Source organism: Ceratotherium simum, chromosome 33, assembly GCF_057802395.1.
Source record: "Ceratotherium simum simum isolate JZ-2026a chromosome 33, ASM5780239v1, whole genome shotgun sequence".
NCBI lineage: Eukaryota > Metazoa > Chordata > Mammalia > Perissodactyla > Rhinocerotidae > Ceratotherium > Ceratotherium simum.
Window position 1 is genome coordinate 6,786,860 of NC_141932.1, and position 15,510 is coordinate 6,802,369.

The 15,510-nt window shown below is 44.4% G+C and overlaps 1 protein-coding gene across 1 annotated transcript; it reads left to right on the forward strand.

The window, feature by feature from the left end:
* The first annotated feature begins 2,193 nt into the window (after positions 1–2,193).
* LOC101403258 (immunoglobulin superfamily member 1-like) lies at positions 2,194–13,578 on the forward strand. The gene is made up of 10 exons (XM_087421201.1): positions 2,194–2,324; positions 7,825–7,860; positions 7,995–8,285; positions 8,609–8,905; positions 10,300–10,335; positions 10,469–10,759; positions 11,089–11,385; positions 12,607–12,736; positions 12,935–12,971; positions 13,132–13,578. Exons 1-9 carry the CDS (start codon positions 2,291–2,293, stop codon positions 12,939–12,941), a joined length of 1,419 nt encoding a protein of 472 aa, XP_087277327.1. The 5' UTR covers positions 2,194–2,290; the 3' UTR covers positions 12,942–12,971; positions 13,132–13,578.
* The last annotated feature ends 1,932 nt before the right edge of the window (positions 13,579–15,510 follow it).

Genomic DNA, 15,510 nt, shown 5'->3' on the forward strand with positions numbered 1-15,510 from the left:
CAGTCCTGTGGACAGTGATTCAATCAACTATATCTACGTGAAGAAATACCAATGAAAACTGGACAGTGAGGCTCGGGGGAGCTTCCTGGTTGGTGACACACTTTGATGTGCTGGAAGGGTGACACATCCTGAGAATATAGGAAGCTTCCCTTTTGGGACACTCCCAGACTCCACCCTATGTGCCTCTTCATTTAGCTGGTTCTGATTTGTATCCTTTCTAATACAATTATAGTCATAAGTATGGCACTTTATGGAATTCTTAGAGTGGTTCTAGCAAAAATTATTGAATTTGAGGGGTATAGTGGGAACCTACAAATTTTTAGGCAGTTGGTCAGAAGTGTAGGTGGCCTGGGAACACCTGAACTTACAGCTGGTGTCTAAAGTAAGGATACTCTTGTGAACACTGTGTGCTTAAACCATGAAATCTGTGCTAACTCCAGGCAGTTAGTGTCAGAATTACATTGCAGCTCAGAAGTAGATCCTTCCCCAGTCAAGCTCTTGGATTAGACCCCAGCCATCGTTGACACCTTGACTGCAGCACCTAGAGGATCCTGCTAGGTTGTGTCTGGATTCCTGGCCCACAGAAATGATAAGATAATAAAGGTGTATTCCTCAAGCCACGAAATTTGTGGTAATATTGTTACACAGCAATAGATAACTAATACTCTCACTAGATCCTTCTTTGCTCCTTTCCATAGAACAATGCCCGAGACAAGGAAACACCTTCATCACTGTGGGGTTTGATGGGGGAAGCTTCAAAGGATTTTCTGGAAAGGGAATGGGCTTTTGAGACAGACAGAGCTGAGTTCCAATTCCTGCACCTGCCTCTCCTACTTCTCTGTCTTGAGTGTGGGAATCTGCCTTGCTGCACTTCAGTTTACGTATCTCCAGCTAATTCGGCCCAAAGAAATTTTACCGAGTACAATTTGGCAGGAGGCACACTAGTTCACCTGTCTGGTGAAGTTGGCAAATTGGTCAAAATGTAGGTAAGTTGGGATTTACATTTTTAAGTTGCAGAGACATAAATACTTTTAGACCTAGAGACAGAAGTCAGTGGGGGTGGCTCAGTAAGCTGATATAGCAAAAAAGGAAACAGAAGCTTGCAGTTTCAGACCTTCCGATAATTTCGGTTCTCAGTGACCCACTAAGTAAGAGCCTATGAGTCACACGCAAATTTTATGAGTCGAAAATGATTTTAAGTGAGGTCACCATGATCTCAGAAAATGACTGCAAACTCCAAAGAACTTGGTGCAAGTTCCATGCACGATGGTTATTCCAGGACTGTGCTTTGGGGGTTGATTCCAGCAAGAATTGCTGTCAGCTATTTTGCTGATGTAAAAATGTACCCCATGATGCCAACCCCTGGTCATGGTATGAAACATAGTGATTCATAGTGTTGCTTTGTAACCATGGGTCCAGGACTCTGGTGAGGTTTGTATCAGCGTATCAGCATTGTTTATTGGTACACGTCAAAGTTATGATTTAAACTTTGTCTTCTGAGACCCCAGAAGGTTCTGCCATCAGGGCTGGCAATGTAGCAAGAATACACCAATGTGACCATCATGGAAAAAGAAACCCCAGCTAAGGCTTCAGTTTCCTGGTTCTGCGATGTTTTGTGAACATGGTGGTAGCTTCTGACCCAAGAGAGAAAGCCCATCCATGCAGCTCTGATAAAGCGGAGAAAACTGGGGCTCATGCCTGGTGTCTGGGGATTCTTCCTGCCTGAGATGCATGTCCTCATTTTAGTGCTATACGTATATCGCTGCCACATTGTATCTCTGTCCTGTAACACACAGTAGATCCATCAGCATTAGCCTTCTGGGTTCTATGAGTCTTATTTAGCAATTGAACTCTGACTGCCACAGTTAAGCAAAGGGACCATTAGGCAACATCCTTAGGTCTTAGCCAGGAGGCAATGTCTAGCAACCTGAAAGTTTGCCCAGGGTTTCCAAAATTCTCAACAGCGAAGTGCCTTCATCACCTCAGTAGGAATCCTTCAGACCCAAGCCTTACGGATTTGGGGGGGTCACCTGTTTGATGCTTGAAATTTGACTAAGGTGAGGATTTTCTGTGAGGCAAGTTCTTAAAGATTGGCACGGGAGGAACATGTCGCAATCAGCAGCATTAACACGTTTCCGGAGAGTGGCTGTGGGAGGAGGGAACTGGAAGATCAGAGAAAAGTCATTGCTGCCCACAGTCTGGAGGCGGGGGTGATGCTGTGACCATTCCAGCTTTTCTCCCTCCTGTGGACAGCAAAACTGAAGGACACTGGACAGGCGGACATGCTACTATGATCCCTCGACTCCTTTCCCTCCTCTGTTTCAGTAAGTCTCACGGGGCAGTACATGGGGACTATAGAAAATAACGTAATTGGTGAGTGGTTTGGATTGGGGATGAAAGAGAAAGAATAACGTCAACTTTGGTTTATTGAGTGCATATTATGTAACAGAAATCTTGCAGCATATACGTGACCTCTAAACCAGTGCCTTCCAAATTTCAGTTACTCTTGTTCCAACGTCGTGATTTTTGCTGAATGCCTCTACCACCTGTACTTTATTGGCTTAATGTCTTTCTTAATAACGACTCAGGTTTTTTGCTTAAATAAAAGTATTTAAGGTAGAAACTTTGTATCAATAGTATGAATAAAAATCCAGTGTCCCATCATAGGTAACAATAAAGTAAATGCAGGGAGAGGAAACAGTGTTAGGATATTCTAACTATAGACTGTTCCTTGTCAGGCTTCTGAACCTGAAACTTGCTATTTCTTTGCTACAAAGGCAATTAGCCATGATTGAGATATATGAGAGGCTAGCTTCAAATAGGCTTTCTTGTTGATGTCATCAAAGGCACTATGAGAGTGTTTATTGCATGCTGTCTTGTAATGCTTGAATCATCCTTACTTCCACCTAAAACCATCACATATCACCCCAATGGGATGTATTCCACCTTTGGAAAATACCACCCTGATCCTTCAAAAAACAAATCCAAAAACCCTCCAAGAAACAATTAGGTCCACAATTAGGTTTATAGATTAGAAATCTAATCTGAGTTTGCAAAGCAAAGTGACTTGCCTCAGATTGAGGAAATGGTACGCAAGGAAGCCAAATTTGACCCCACACCTTCCCTGCTCCGAAAATGCTGTTTACACTCAATCACGATGTTAAACTAAGAGAGACATGTATGTGGAGTCCTTGGTATGGAATCATCTAGGAGTGTTTGAAAGGACTTTGGTTTGGAAAAAGCTTGAGGAGGGAAAGACAAGTGGTTCAGAATGTCGCCAGCTATAGAAGTAGAAGGCAACTCCAACAAATTGGTTTTCAGACACCAATAAAGCTTGACATCCTCAGAAAATCAGGGGAGGAGCACTGGCCTTGGCGTGATCATTTGTGCTTGGCTTTCTCCTATCGCCACAATTCTCTGATCCCAAGACTGTAGGCTCCCGCATGGAGTGTTCCTTACATCAGAGGCTTGTCTTAGGAAGACACGTCTAGTTGTGTCTTCGGAGGGAATTGTAGGCATGCAGTGAATACAGTATATTTTCTGGAGACTCAGCTCCTGCACACACTATTTGTGGGGCCATAGTCATGTGTTTGGGAAACACATGTCAGTATTTAAAAGTTCCCTCAGCTTCCAGGGTTAGCTTCACTATTAGGTTCAAGTAGGCATGATGTGAGGCATGCTCAATAAATGATATTTTTTATGTTGAGTATTCCTTTTGTCATTCATTCTCCTCCTGTTTGGCTAGGCACCGATTCCACTAGCAATTCCTTCCAGAGATCTTTCCTAGATGCATGTATGAAACATTTCATTCCTTTTTACTGCTGAATAGTATTCCACTTAGGTATCCATGTATCTATACATTCTGTTTACGTATAGACCACATTTTGTTTGTCCACCCATCTGTTGATGGTCTCCTGCACTGTTTCCACCTTTCAGCTATTCATTATATTCCTCTCTTCCATGAGAAGGTTAACCTTTCCCTTTCCATTTTGTCTTTGAGAGACAGTGAGTCTTGCTTAACGGACTTCCTGCTTCTCCCCAAGTAATGAGGCCTCTGAGCAGGCTTCCTGCTTTCAGTCAGGTATGTCCTGCTGAAGACAGAGATGAAATCAGATGAGATGTTCTGGGGCCTGAGAGTGTATGGTAAATCCCACATGACCCAAGGGAGTGTGGGGCCATTGTCTACCAAGCTCCACAAAGCACTCAACCCCTTTCAGCTAACAGAGCACAAGAGGCATTTGAAGCGGTCCCTGTCCTCCCTCAAAGGTGTTTGAGATCCAAGTGTCTTAAGGAGTGCAGGAGGGGGTAAACAGAGAAGGGGCCAGGATGGCAAAGACCCTGAATTCCCACAGACCCCAGAATGTCCCATGAGTCAAGAGAAAGCACCTCCTAACTTTTGACTGCTAATCACAATTCTCTCGTGAGTTGTTCCACAACATCAAGAATTTATTTATTTTCCTTAATTTTATTTTAAGTCACATTACACTCCCACTTTCTCTGGGCATCCCATACAATCTACAGACTTTCTAAGTTCCTAAGATTTTACAATCTCTTGCAGAGAAGCACTTGAATTCTCACCCTTCACTTTGCTCTTTGCCAGGACATGAGGCTGATATTTACTGATAATCTTCCACCTGTTCTGCAGAGTGGCACCAACTTTGCCCACTCAGCATGATCCATTAGAAGGGGAGAGGCTCTGTGCTGTGGGTTCCACTTCCCCTTTGCCAAGCAGGGCAGTAGAGACAAAGATCCAGGCTCTCAGGACTTTGATGCTCAGAGACCAGGCTCTCTATTCAGAGTTCAGGGTCATGCTGCTTCCCAGGTGTGACTTCTAGTGGGTTCAGGTGTCCACAGGTGTCTGCTCTCTCAAACTTTTTCCTTTTCCGTTCTCTGTGGATTCACTGACTGTAAGACGGAGTTTTCTTTTCACTACCTTAAACACGTCTATTCAGTTCCTCTTTCATTATGGTAAAATATACATAAATAATATTTGTCCTTTAAACCAGTTGTAATGCGTAGTTCAGCAGCATTAAATACATTCACAGTGCTGTACAACCATCACTCAAAACTTTTTCATCACTCCCAACATAAACTCTATCCTCATTAACCAATAACCCATTTTCTCTCTCTCTCCCCAGCCCCTGGTAACCTCTATTCTACTCTCTGTCTCCATGAATTTGCCTATTCTAGGTACTTTGTGCAAGCGAAGTCATACAATATTTGTCCTTTTGTGTGGCTAGCTTCACTTAGCATAATGTTTTCAAGGTCCATCCATGTTGTTGCATGTGTCAGAATTCCATTCCTTTTTATGGCTGAATAGTTTTCCATTGTATGTATAGACCATGTTTTGTTCATTCATTCATCCTTTGATGGACACTTGGATCTCTTCACATTTATACTTTTCTTTTTCAAAAAGTGAAATGTAGTATTTTTGATCAGTCCATGAATTCTAGGACAAACACCTGGTAACTTCTCCTTTTTACTAAGACACAAAACTGTTTAGTTCACACAGCGGAAAAAGAGGAAATCTCTTAGAAACACAAGCCTAACCAACATCTGTTGAGTTAGAACAATCTCTTTCTTACAATATTGTTCATAAATAGGATTGATGTTAATTTTATTTATTTATTTTTACTTTTTTATGAGGAGATCAGCCCTGTGCTAACATCTGCCAATCTTCCTGTTCTTTTTGCTGAGGAAGACTGGCCCTGAGCTAACATCCATGCCCATCTTCCTCCACCCTACACGGGGCGCCGCCACAGCCTGGCTTGCCAAGCAGTGCGTGGGTGCGCACCCGGGATCCGAACCAGTGAACCCGGGCTGCGCAGCAGAGCACGCGCACTTAACCGCTTGCGCCACCGGGCGCAAGATGTTAATTTTAAAGAGATCTCTGCACTCAGTCAAAATGTATTTACCACATTTGAGCATTAATGGCAGGATGGTTGTGAATGCTCAGAGATGTACATAATCACTTCCATTTGGAAGTTTCCTTCTAATCCAGTTGACTTTGAATATCTATGTTGCAGTCTTGAGAAATGTTTTTCCAGGTTCAGATACAGCAGTGGTTCTCCACCTTGGCTGAATACTTGTGGGGGAGATTTTGAAAGTTTGGGGCCTGAGCCCCATCCCAAGCGATTCTGATTCAAAGCTTTTGCGGTTTAGTCTGTGTACCGGAATTTTCAACAGCCCACTCCCCGACCAGGGGAGAACAATGAGTAGCCAAGATTAAGAAACAATTGGGTTGGAGTATCCTGCAAATGCACCTGAATTTGAGACAGGGGAGGATTGTATGTTTTCTCCTTTCTGGAATAACCATTTGGATTTGTGTGTGTGTGTGTGAGGAAGATCAGCCCTGAGCTAACATCCATGCCAATCCTCCTCTTTTTGCTGAGAAAGACTGGCCCTGAGCTAACACCTGTGCCTATCTTCCTCCACTTTATGTGGGACGCCACCACAGCATGGCCTGACAAGCGGTGCATCAGCGCACGCCCGACGTCCGAACCCAGGCCACCAGCAGCAGAGCGCATGTGCTTAACTGCTACGCCATGGTGCTGGCCCCGCCATTTGGATTTTTAGAGGCTTGTTTCAGGGCACAAAGCAGTAACCTTTGTCCTGTCTGGAGTATCAAAAGATGAAAATAGATAATGGCAAAGATTGGATCAGAAAACTTTCAGATTAAAGGCTGAGGTTGACTGAAGTGGCTCTTCCAGTGATAGGACTTGCTCCATCTTTGAGTCAACCTTACTCACCAAGTTTATGTTGGTAATTATGGTGAGCTTTGGAAAAGGAATTAACCTAGTGAGAGAAACATGGGGAGTTATGGAGAGGTTGCATCCTTTTATCCTGGCAAAATCTCTCAATCATGCTTAAATGGGGGCATCTCAGCAGTCAGTCAATGTGCATTTGCAGAGGTCCTACTACGTGCCAGGACCTGCACAGTCACTGGGGATGCTGAGGTGAGTAGCATAGGATCCCTGCCTTCCAGGTGCTTGCAGGGAGTGACATCTGGTGTCTCCCGTGGTATGTGTTATGTAAACTTCTACGAACTCTGTTAAGAAATTACAACCAAATGGTTCTGTCTTAATTCATGTCACTCAAGGCACCAAGAAGCCTTTCTTATGGTGTTTATTCTATCACAGATGAGAATTTCAGGAGATGCTCAGGCCTGCTTAGGGCCTTAGAACATCAGAGGTGGGTGAGGGCCACATTCATGTCCCTGGCTTCCCCAATCTCCCTCATGGTTCATGCCTCCGACCCAAGACTGAGAGATCTAGAAACTATAACACAGGTTCTAATAGAAATCCAAGTCCAAGAGTGGTTCAGGAGAGAATATGACAATAGTAGGATTTGTGGAATTTGGTGGAACCAAGAAAGGTCCTGTGGAGAGCCAACCTCAGTGGCCTAGTGGTTAAGTTCAGCATGCTCCACTTTGGAGGCACGGGTTCAGTTCCCCAGTGCAGACCTACATTTCCCGTCTGTCAGTGGCCATGCGGTGGTAGTGGTTCACATACAAAAAGAGGAAGAATGGCAACAGATGTTAACTCGGGGCAAATCTTCCTCAGCAAAAATAAAAAAAAAAAAGAGAAAGTTCCTGGAGACTTGGGAGGTGACAGCAGCACAGCAAAACCTCTGTGAGAAATGATGGAGGAACTGAGGACAGCGATGAAGCCAGAGTCCAGCATGGAGACATGAAAACTTCCAAATGCAGGACCTCCAGGTGTTCCTTCTCAGCAAGAGCCCCTGGGATGGTTCCTCAGGTATCAGAGCAGGTGACGGTGTGGGCTTCAGGCAGGTGCATATGTGTCATGGACCTTTCTCTTGCAGGGCTGTGTGTTGGCCAAGGAAACATAAGAGGAGATGGTGAGCGTTTCTTTAATTAAACCCTTCTTGATCCTTCATCCCCAAAGGCCCCATTTTCCTTTCCCTTCTGTAAATGGGCTTCCTGAGAGCAGGTGAGTAAATCAAATCCAGCCCTGGACTCTGCTTCCTTCCAGGGTCACTTCCCAAGCCCTCTCTCAGTGCCTGGCCCAGCTCAGTGGTACCTGCCAAGAGTAACGTGACACTGCGATGCTGGACTCCTACCAAGGGTGTAAACTTTGTTCTCAGAAAACGAGGAACTCCTTTGGAGTCCTTGCAGTCACCTGATTCCACAGTGGTTCTGGGTGAATTTCACCTCACTGATCTAAAAACCAGTAATGCTGGAGAGTACACCTGTGAATACTACAGAAGAGGGAGCCCACACACAAGTTCTCGGCCCAGTGATGTCCTTCTACTGCTGGTGACAGGTGAGCAGGGGTTTTCAGAATGGTACATGGTCTTTCAGTTACAGAGGTGAGGGAGGAACCAGAGGAAGAGAGGGGGCAGGGGCTTTCATATTCAGTGCCGTTGGGGAGGGAGATGGAGAAAGACAGGAACAGAGTTGATTACCTTGGCTTTATCCAAGGCTTGTAGGAGGGATAATCTCATTCCCAGAGTCAGAGTAGAAAGAGGGTGAGAAGAGCTATCTGTCATTCCCCACACTCCATGGGAACCCCCTGCCAGGAGAGCATGGATGAGTGGGGGACCCCAGGCTCCTCCTCATGACTTCGGAGCCTTCTTTCTCTTACAGGAAATTTACCTAAACCTTCCCTCCAAACCCACCAAAGGGGTATGGTGACTGAGGGAGAAAAGGTGACCCTACAGTGCCAGAAACCAGATTTTGGGATTGTCCCTGTAATGTTTGCTCTACTGAAGGCAGGATCTTCAATGCCCATCCAGCTCCGGAGTCCAGCAGGGAAGGAGACAGACTTCTCCCTACAGAGTGTGACAGTCAATGACACAGGGAAGTACAGTTGTGTGTACTACCAGACAAGGGCTCCTTTCTGGGCCTCAGAACCCAGCAATCATGTTGAGGTCCAGGTGACAGGTAAGGTTTGGCATGATTTTGAAGAATTTATTTTTCACTAAATAAGAGATTGTTGATTCTCTTTCCTGATTCTCATTTCTACGTCACTTGCACTATCGTCTCATTTTAACATCTTTCATTTCCTAATTTCTGCTCCTTTGTCTTTTTTTGTTCTGCATTCTTGAATAATTTCTCAAGCTGTTCTTCAAACTTATCAATCCTTCTGTCAGCAGAATTCCTTCTATTGTCCCTGCATCTGTCAAAGTGTTGGTTTATCTTGGCAATAGTGATTTCATTCCCAACAACTCTTTTTTGTTCTCAGAATGTGGTGTTCCTAGAGCCTCCTGGTTTAGGGTGGTGGATGCAATATCTTTTCCTATAACACGGCACTTACTGTTAGAATTCTTCTGAGATTATCTTGTTATGAAAACACATAACAGCAAAGATTGGATCAGAAACCTTTAAGGACTAAGGCTAAGGATGTCCAGCCAGCACTTTCCCATGATAGGGCTTCCTCTGTCTCAGCCAACTCTTTACCCCACCAAATGGATGTGGGTCATTATGGTGTGAGGTTGGGATGGGTCAACCCGGTGGGAGGAAGAAAGGAAGATGTTGTAAGGTTGCATCTTTTCATATGCTGGTAAAATCTCTCAATCATGCTTAAATGGGGGCATCTCAGCAGTAGGTCAGTGGGCATTTGTAGAGGTCCTACTATGTGCCAGGACCTGCACAGACACTGGGGATGCTAAGGTGAACAGCACAGAATCCATGCCTTCCAGGTGCTCACAGGGAGTGACATCTTGTGTCTCCCATGGTATGAGTTACATAAGCTTCTTTGAACTCTTTTATGAAAGTACAACCAAATGGTTCTGTCTTAATTCATGTCACTGAAGGCACCACGGAGCCTTTCTTATAGTGGTTCTTCTATCGCAGATGAGACTTTTGGGAGATGCTCAGGCTTAATTAGGGCCTTAGAACATCACAGGTAGGTGAGGGCCACACTCACATCCCAGTTTCCCCAGTCTCCCTCATGGTTCATGCCTCCTACCCCTGGGGTCGGGGGGGGGGGTGCTATTAGAAACTATAACACAGGTTCTAATAGAAATATAAGGTTAAGAATTGTTCAGGATAGAAGCTGAGAATAGGAGGATTTGTGGAATTTGGTGGAACCAGGAAAGGTCTTGGAGCCTTGGGAGGTGACAGTAGCACAGGAGAACCTCTGTGAGAAACGATGGAGGAGGTGAGGGCAGAGATGAAGTCAGAGTCCAGTATGGAGACAATGAGAACTCCCAGATGCATAACCTCCAGGCGTCCCTTCTCAGCAAGATTCCCTGGAATGGTCTCTCATGGATCAGGGCAGGTGATGGTGTGGGCTCCAGGCAGGTGGGTATGTCTCATGGACCATTCTTTTCTAGGGCGGCATGTTGGCCAAGGAAACATAAGAGGAGATGGTGAGTGTTTCTTCAATTAAACCCTCCTTGATCCTTCATCCCCAAAGGCCCCATTTTCCTTTCCCTTCTGTAAATGGGCTTCCTGAGAACAGGTGAGTGAATCAAATCCAGCCTGGACTCTGCTTCCTTCCAGGGTCACTTCCCAAGCCCTCTCTCAGTGCCTGGCCCAGCTCGGTGGCACCTGCCAAGAGTAACGTGACACTGCAATGCTGGACTCCTACCAAGGGTGTAAACTTTGCTCTCAGAAAGGAAGGAATTGCTTTGGAATCCGTGCAGTCACCTGATTCTGTAGAGGGCCTGGGTGAATTTCACCTCACTGATCTAAGAAACAGTAATGCTGGAGAATACACCTGTGAATACTACAGAACAGGGAGCCCCCACACAAGGTCACAGCCCAGTGATGTTCTTCTACTGCTGGTGACAGGTGAGGAGGGGCCCTCAGAATGGCACATGGTCTTCCTAGGGACAGGAGATGAGGGAGGAACCAGAGGAAGAGAGGGGGCAGGGGGGGTCTTATCTCCAGTGTAGTTGGGGAGGGCGAGATGGAGAAGGACAGGAACAGAGTTGGTTACGTTGGCTTTATCCAGGGCTGAGAGGAAGGAGAATCTCATTCTTGGCATCAGAGCAGAAAGAGAGCGCGATGCGGTATCTGTCACTCCCCACATTCCACGAGAACCCCCAACCAGAAGAACACAGGCGAGTGGGGGACCCCAGGCTTCTCCCCATGACCAAGGAACCTCCCTTCTCTTACAGGAGATTTTCCTAAACCTTCCCTCCAAACCCATCAAAGGAGTAAGGTGATTGAAGGAGAAAAGGTGACCTTGCAGTGCCAGAAGCCAGAGACCGTGACTGGGACTAAAATGTTTGCTCTACTGAAGGCAGGATCTTCAATGCCCATCCAGCTCCAGGGTCCAGCAGAGGAGGAGACAGAATTTTCCCTTCAGAATGTCACAGTCAACGACACTGGGAAGTATAGCTGTGTGTACTACCAGACAAGGGTTCCTTTCTGGGCCTCCCACCCCAGTGATCACCTTGCAATCTGGGTGACAGGTAGAGTTTTACATGATTTTGAAGAATTTTTTAAAAACTTAAATAAGAGATGGTTGATCTGTCATCCTCTGATTCTCATTTCTACATCACTTGCACTATCATCTGTTTTAACATCTTTCATTTCCTAATTTCTACTCTTTTGCCCTTTTTGTTTCTGCATTCTTGGATAATTTCTCAAGCTGTTCTTCAAACTTATCAATCCTGCCATCCTCAGAATTCCTTCTACCACTCTCTGCATCTCTCCAAGTGTTGGTTTATCTTGGTGATAGTGATTTAATTCCCAACAACTCTCTTGTTCTCCGAACTTGGCGTTCCCACAGCCTCCTGCTTTAGGGTGATGGATGTAATAACTTTTCATATCTCACGGAACTTACTGTTAAAATTCTTCTGACGTTATCTTGTTTCCTGCCAGAATTTTGCCCAACTGGATGCCACACATTCTACGTTTTCAGCTTTGCACATTTTTCTTTATTCTGTTGAGTTCCCAAGTAATCAGTGAATGTTTTATAGTTAGAAATAGAAGTCTCCGTGATCAGTACTGTGAGGTGGAGAGGGTGTCCTGATCATGGCAGTGTCATTATATATTTCTCCCTCTGGATTTTGTCTTCAGGGAAAATTGTTGTTGATGGGTTCAGAGATGAACTTTGCGCTAATTGGGATGTGTGAAGTGGGATCATAGAAATGCAGGCTTCTCTCCAGGAACCAGGGCCAATGCCAAGCTTGAGCCCTTCTTGAGTGAAGTTGAAATGAAATGCACAGTGGTCCAGATGTTTAGCTCCTAAGCTCAAATTTTCTTAAGCTTGTTGCCTCATAAAATTTTGTGCTATGAGGAGAGATGCAAATGCAGCCACTGAATTATTTCAGTGTTCTGTGGGGCATCTTTGGTTTTTTGAGTAGCTCCTAAGATGAATTCCTAATATACAGAGGGAGAAGGGAAAAAGGAAACATGAGAAGGTGGAAATGAGATAAAGTGCAAATAAATGAAAGAAGAGAGATAAGGTGGAGGAATACAAAGAGATGAAGATTAAGAAAGAACCACTACAGCTCTCATAAAATCCCACATCTTGTTCTCAGTGATTAAAACTTCAGTGAAGGTAGTGCGGACCACTGACAGGAAATACAAGTGGGCGTGTGAGAATCTCATTTGGGAGATCCATTTGAGAAGGAGGGATACTGTTTTACAGCTGGTGCTGACCCTCTTCTCTCTTTCCTTTTCCCCAGATGCCACATCAAGAGATTACACCATGGGGAACCTCATCCGACTGGGTGTGGCTGCCTTAATTATGGTTATTACGGGGGCTCTCCTGGTTGAAGCCTGGTGTTGCCAGAAGGAGTCTCCACAGGGATCCAGGTAAAACAACTGAACACTTCTTTTTTTCATGGTCTGTTATAGAGGTGGGGGTCTTTAAACACCATACTTTACCTTGGGAACTTATGTTTCACAATATGGCCACAAAGGGCATTTTAGGTGGGGTTTTTCTTCACCATGTGTGACTGTTCTGTTCATTGTGGGAACATTTAGTATCTCTTTTCATTTCCCTTTAAACAGCAGTTGAATCCCCAATCACTGTGAAAGAAGCAAAAAGGCAAGTATTACCATACCCCTTTAAACATCCCTGGATACGGAGGACGGGGAGAGGGGTGGTGTTTTTCTTGTTTGAGAACCTGTGTTTGGAGGCTGTGAGAAGTAATAACCCACCTCTTCCTCACTTCTTTGACCTTAAGTCTGTCCTTCTCTACCCACAGGCCTCTCAGCTGCCGGAGTGGGGAAGATGAGTTCTTGATCAAGCTGGACCTGCTGATTCTTAACATTCTCAGCTCTACTGAGAGCCACTCCAGGATGAGAGGGTGGCTTTCTTCTCCCTGTACTGTTCACTTGGGGCAGACAACAGGACCGAGCATAAAGACTCACCTAATATGCTTTGAATGACTTGAAAAAATACTTAGAACTTCAGAGTCAGGCTGGGTGGCAAGTTCGGTTGCATCTGCAGGAAGCGTTCTTCCCTTGAAAAGTGGAGAAAACACTGCTTCCTATATACTTATTATTTCTTCCCCTCCATTCTCTCTATTTTGTTCTGGACTAGCAACTAGTCAAATATTAAAATTTATGTATTCATCATACATGTCTTTTAAATTTTATTTCATATGTTTCCAACATTTTACCTAATTTTGGGAGAATTCCACTCTATTCCATGGCATCCATTTGCTCTTGAGTTGTACCCAGTATTTCTGGTGCAGGTGTAAAATGCCATCCACTATATTTTTACCTTCAAGATCTGTGGCTGTTTCTTGTTAATAATCTTGTTCTTTTTCATAAATACTCATTCTCATTTTAGAAGTATTATCTCATTTCTTATAACTCATGAGATATGCTTTTCAAAACCAAGTTCTGGTTGTAATAGAAACAATTCTCTCAGACTTGAGTTCTTTGTTTCTTCTGCTTCCTTTCACTGTGTTGGCTTTCATCAGACCACGGATGAGTCTTGTTTCTTCTCTCATCATTAGAGTTGAGATCCTCCTTTCACGGCTGCTGCCATTGTGTATAAGATTAGGTGAGGGCAGCCTGTCTTTGTCCTCTGCACTCTTCAGGGTGCTGGTGGGGAAGGCTGGGCTGCATATCTTGTGACTGGCATTCTCAGTGTGGAGCTCCTGGTAGCCTCAGATACCAGGAGAATTTTTCTATCCCTTCCACTCAATTAGTAAAACTCATGATTCCTACTGAGAATAGACCCCTTTGGCTGCTACCTGGTCAAGAGCCATCAAAATGGACAGAACTCTGGATTTACAGCCAGTATGGGTGGAGTACATCAGACAGACCCTGACTGCTCACTCCAGAACAACCTCTTGCTGCAGTCCCCCCCTTGGCCACACATGGAACAGCTTTGATGATGCTCCCACTCCGTAATGTGTGACTGTCCACGTCTATTTTACATTGTGTTTTTCCTCTTTAATCAGATCTCACTTGTAAACCTGTTATTTTGAAATCATTATAGATTCACAGGTAGTTGCAAAAATAGTAGACACTTGTACCCTTCAGCCAGTTTCTCCCGGTGGCTCCATTATACATCCATTACAATATGAAAACCAAGAGGGTGACATTAGTACAACGTGTGAGTACAGTTCTACATCATGTTATCACAGGTTTAGATTCTGTAGCCACAAGCACCATCAATCCACACACTGATCTAGTCCATCACCATAGAGACAGTCCTCATGCTGTGCTTCTACACCCACCTCTCTTCCCAGCACCATTCTTCCACCCTGGCAACCGCTCATTTTTTTCTCCATCTCTATAGTTTTGTCATTTTCAAAATGGTTTATGTGATACCACCTGGTTTTCATTTCATGCATGTGGTTGCGACATCAAACCTGTGGGTCACATGAGAGGAAGGTAGGGATGGGCTGGAGCAAAGATTCCACCACCCGCATCAGGCTTTCCACTCTCCTGTGGCTACAGAACTGAAGGACCCTTAGAACACACTGTAGGGCCAGCATGATCCTTGAATTCCTTTCCCTCCTCTGCTTTGGTAATTTTCTTAGGATTGATCTATTGAGATTCGAGATGAGGGTGGATTGACTGATTGAGAGATGTGAAGAATACAAAAGAAATAACCACATTGGCTTGTATGTATTGGTTGCTTCACACATGTCAGAACCCATGCTGGAGGCTTTATATCCATTTACCAATCAAGTGTGTTTCAGTATTCAAACAGGTACTACCCACATTCATGATGGTAAACTATACCTATGCCACCATTATGTATTTAACCCTTTATTGACCGCAAGTCAAGACTTTTTCTTTAAATAAATATATATATTTGAAAATGCAAAGTATTTGGTAATACTTTAAATATTAATGCAGTGTCACCTACAAGAAAGGAGGGTTAATATAAACATATAATCCAATGGAAAGGCAGATAATGTTAGGATATTCCAGTCTTATGCTGTTGATTGACAAGTTTCTGAGCCCACAGCTGACCACTTCCTTGTTACAAAGTTATTAGCCAGTGATAGAGGTGAATAACAGTAACCAGAAACTTATCTTTTCTCCCTGATGTGATCAAAAGGGCTTAATGTGATTTTAAAGGGAGATAATTTTCTGATGCTGTGTGATCAATGCTATAG

What these genes read in the sequence shown, in the direction of transcription:
- LOC101403258 (XM_087421201.1), top strand. Translation starts at nt 2,291, where the DNA reads ATGATCCCTCGACTCCTTTCCCTCCTCTGTTTCA. An exon ending in CCTTTCCCTCCTCTGTTTCA is followed by an intron (nt 2,325 to 7,824) that starts GTAAGTCTCACG and finishes TTTCTCTTGCAG; the next exon opens with GGCTGTGTGTTGGCCAAGGA. An exon ending in TCTTCTACTGCTGGTGACAG is followed by an intron (nt 10,760 to 11,088) that starts GTGAGGAGGGGC and finishes CTTCTCTTACAG; the next exon opens with GAGATTTTCCTAAACCTTCC.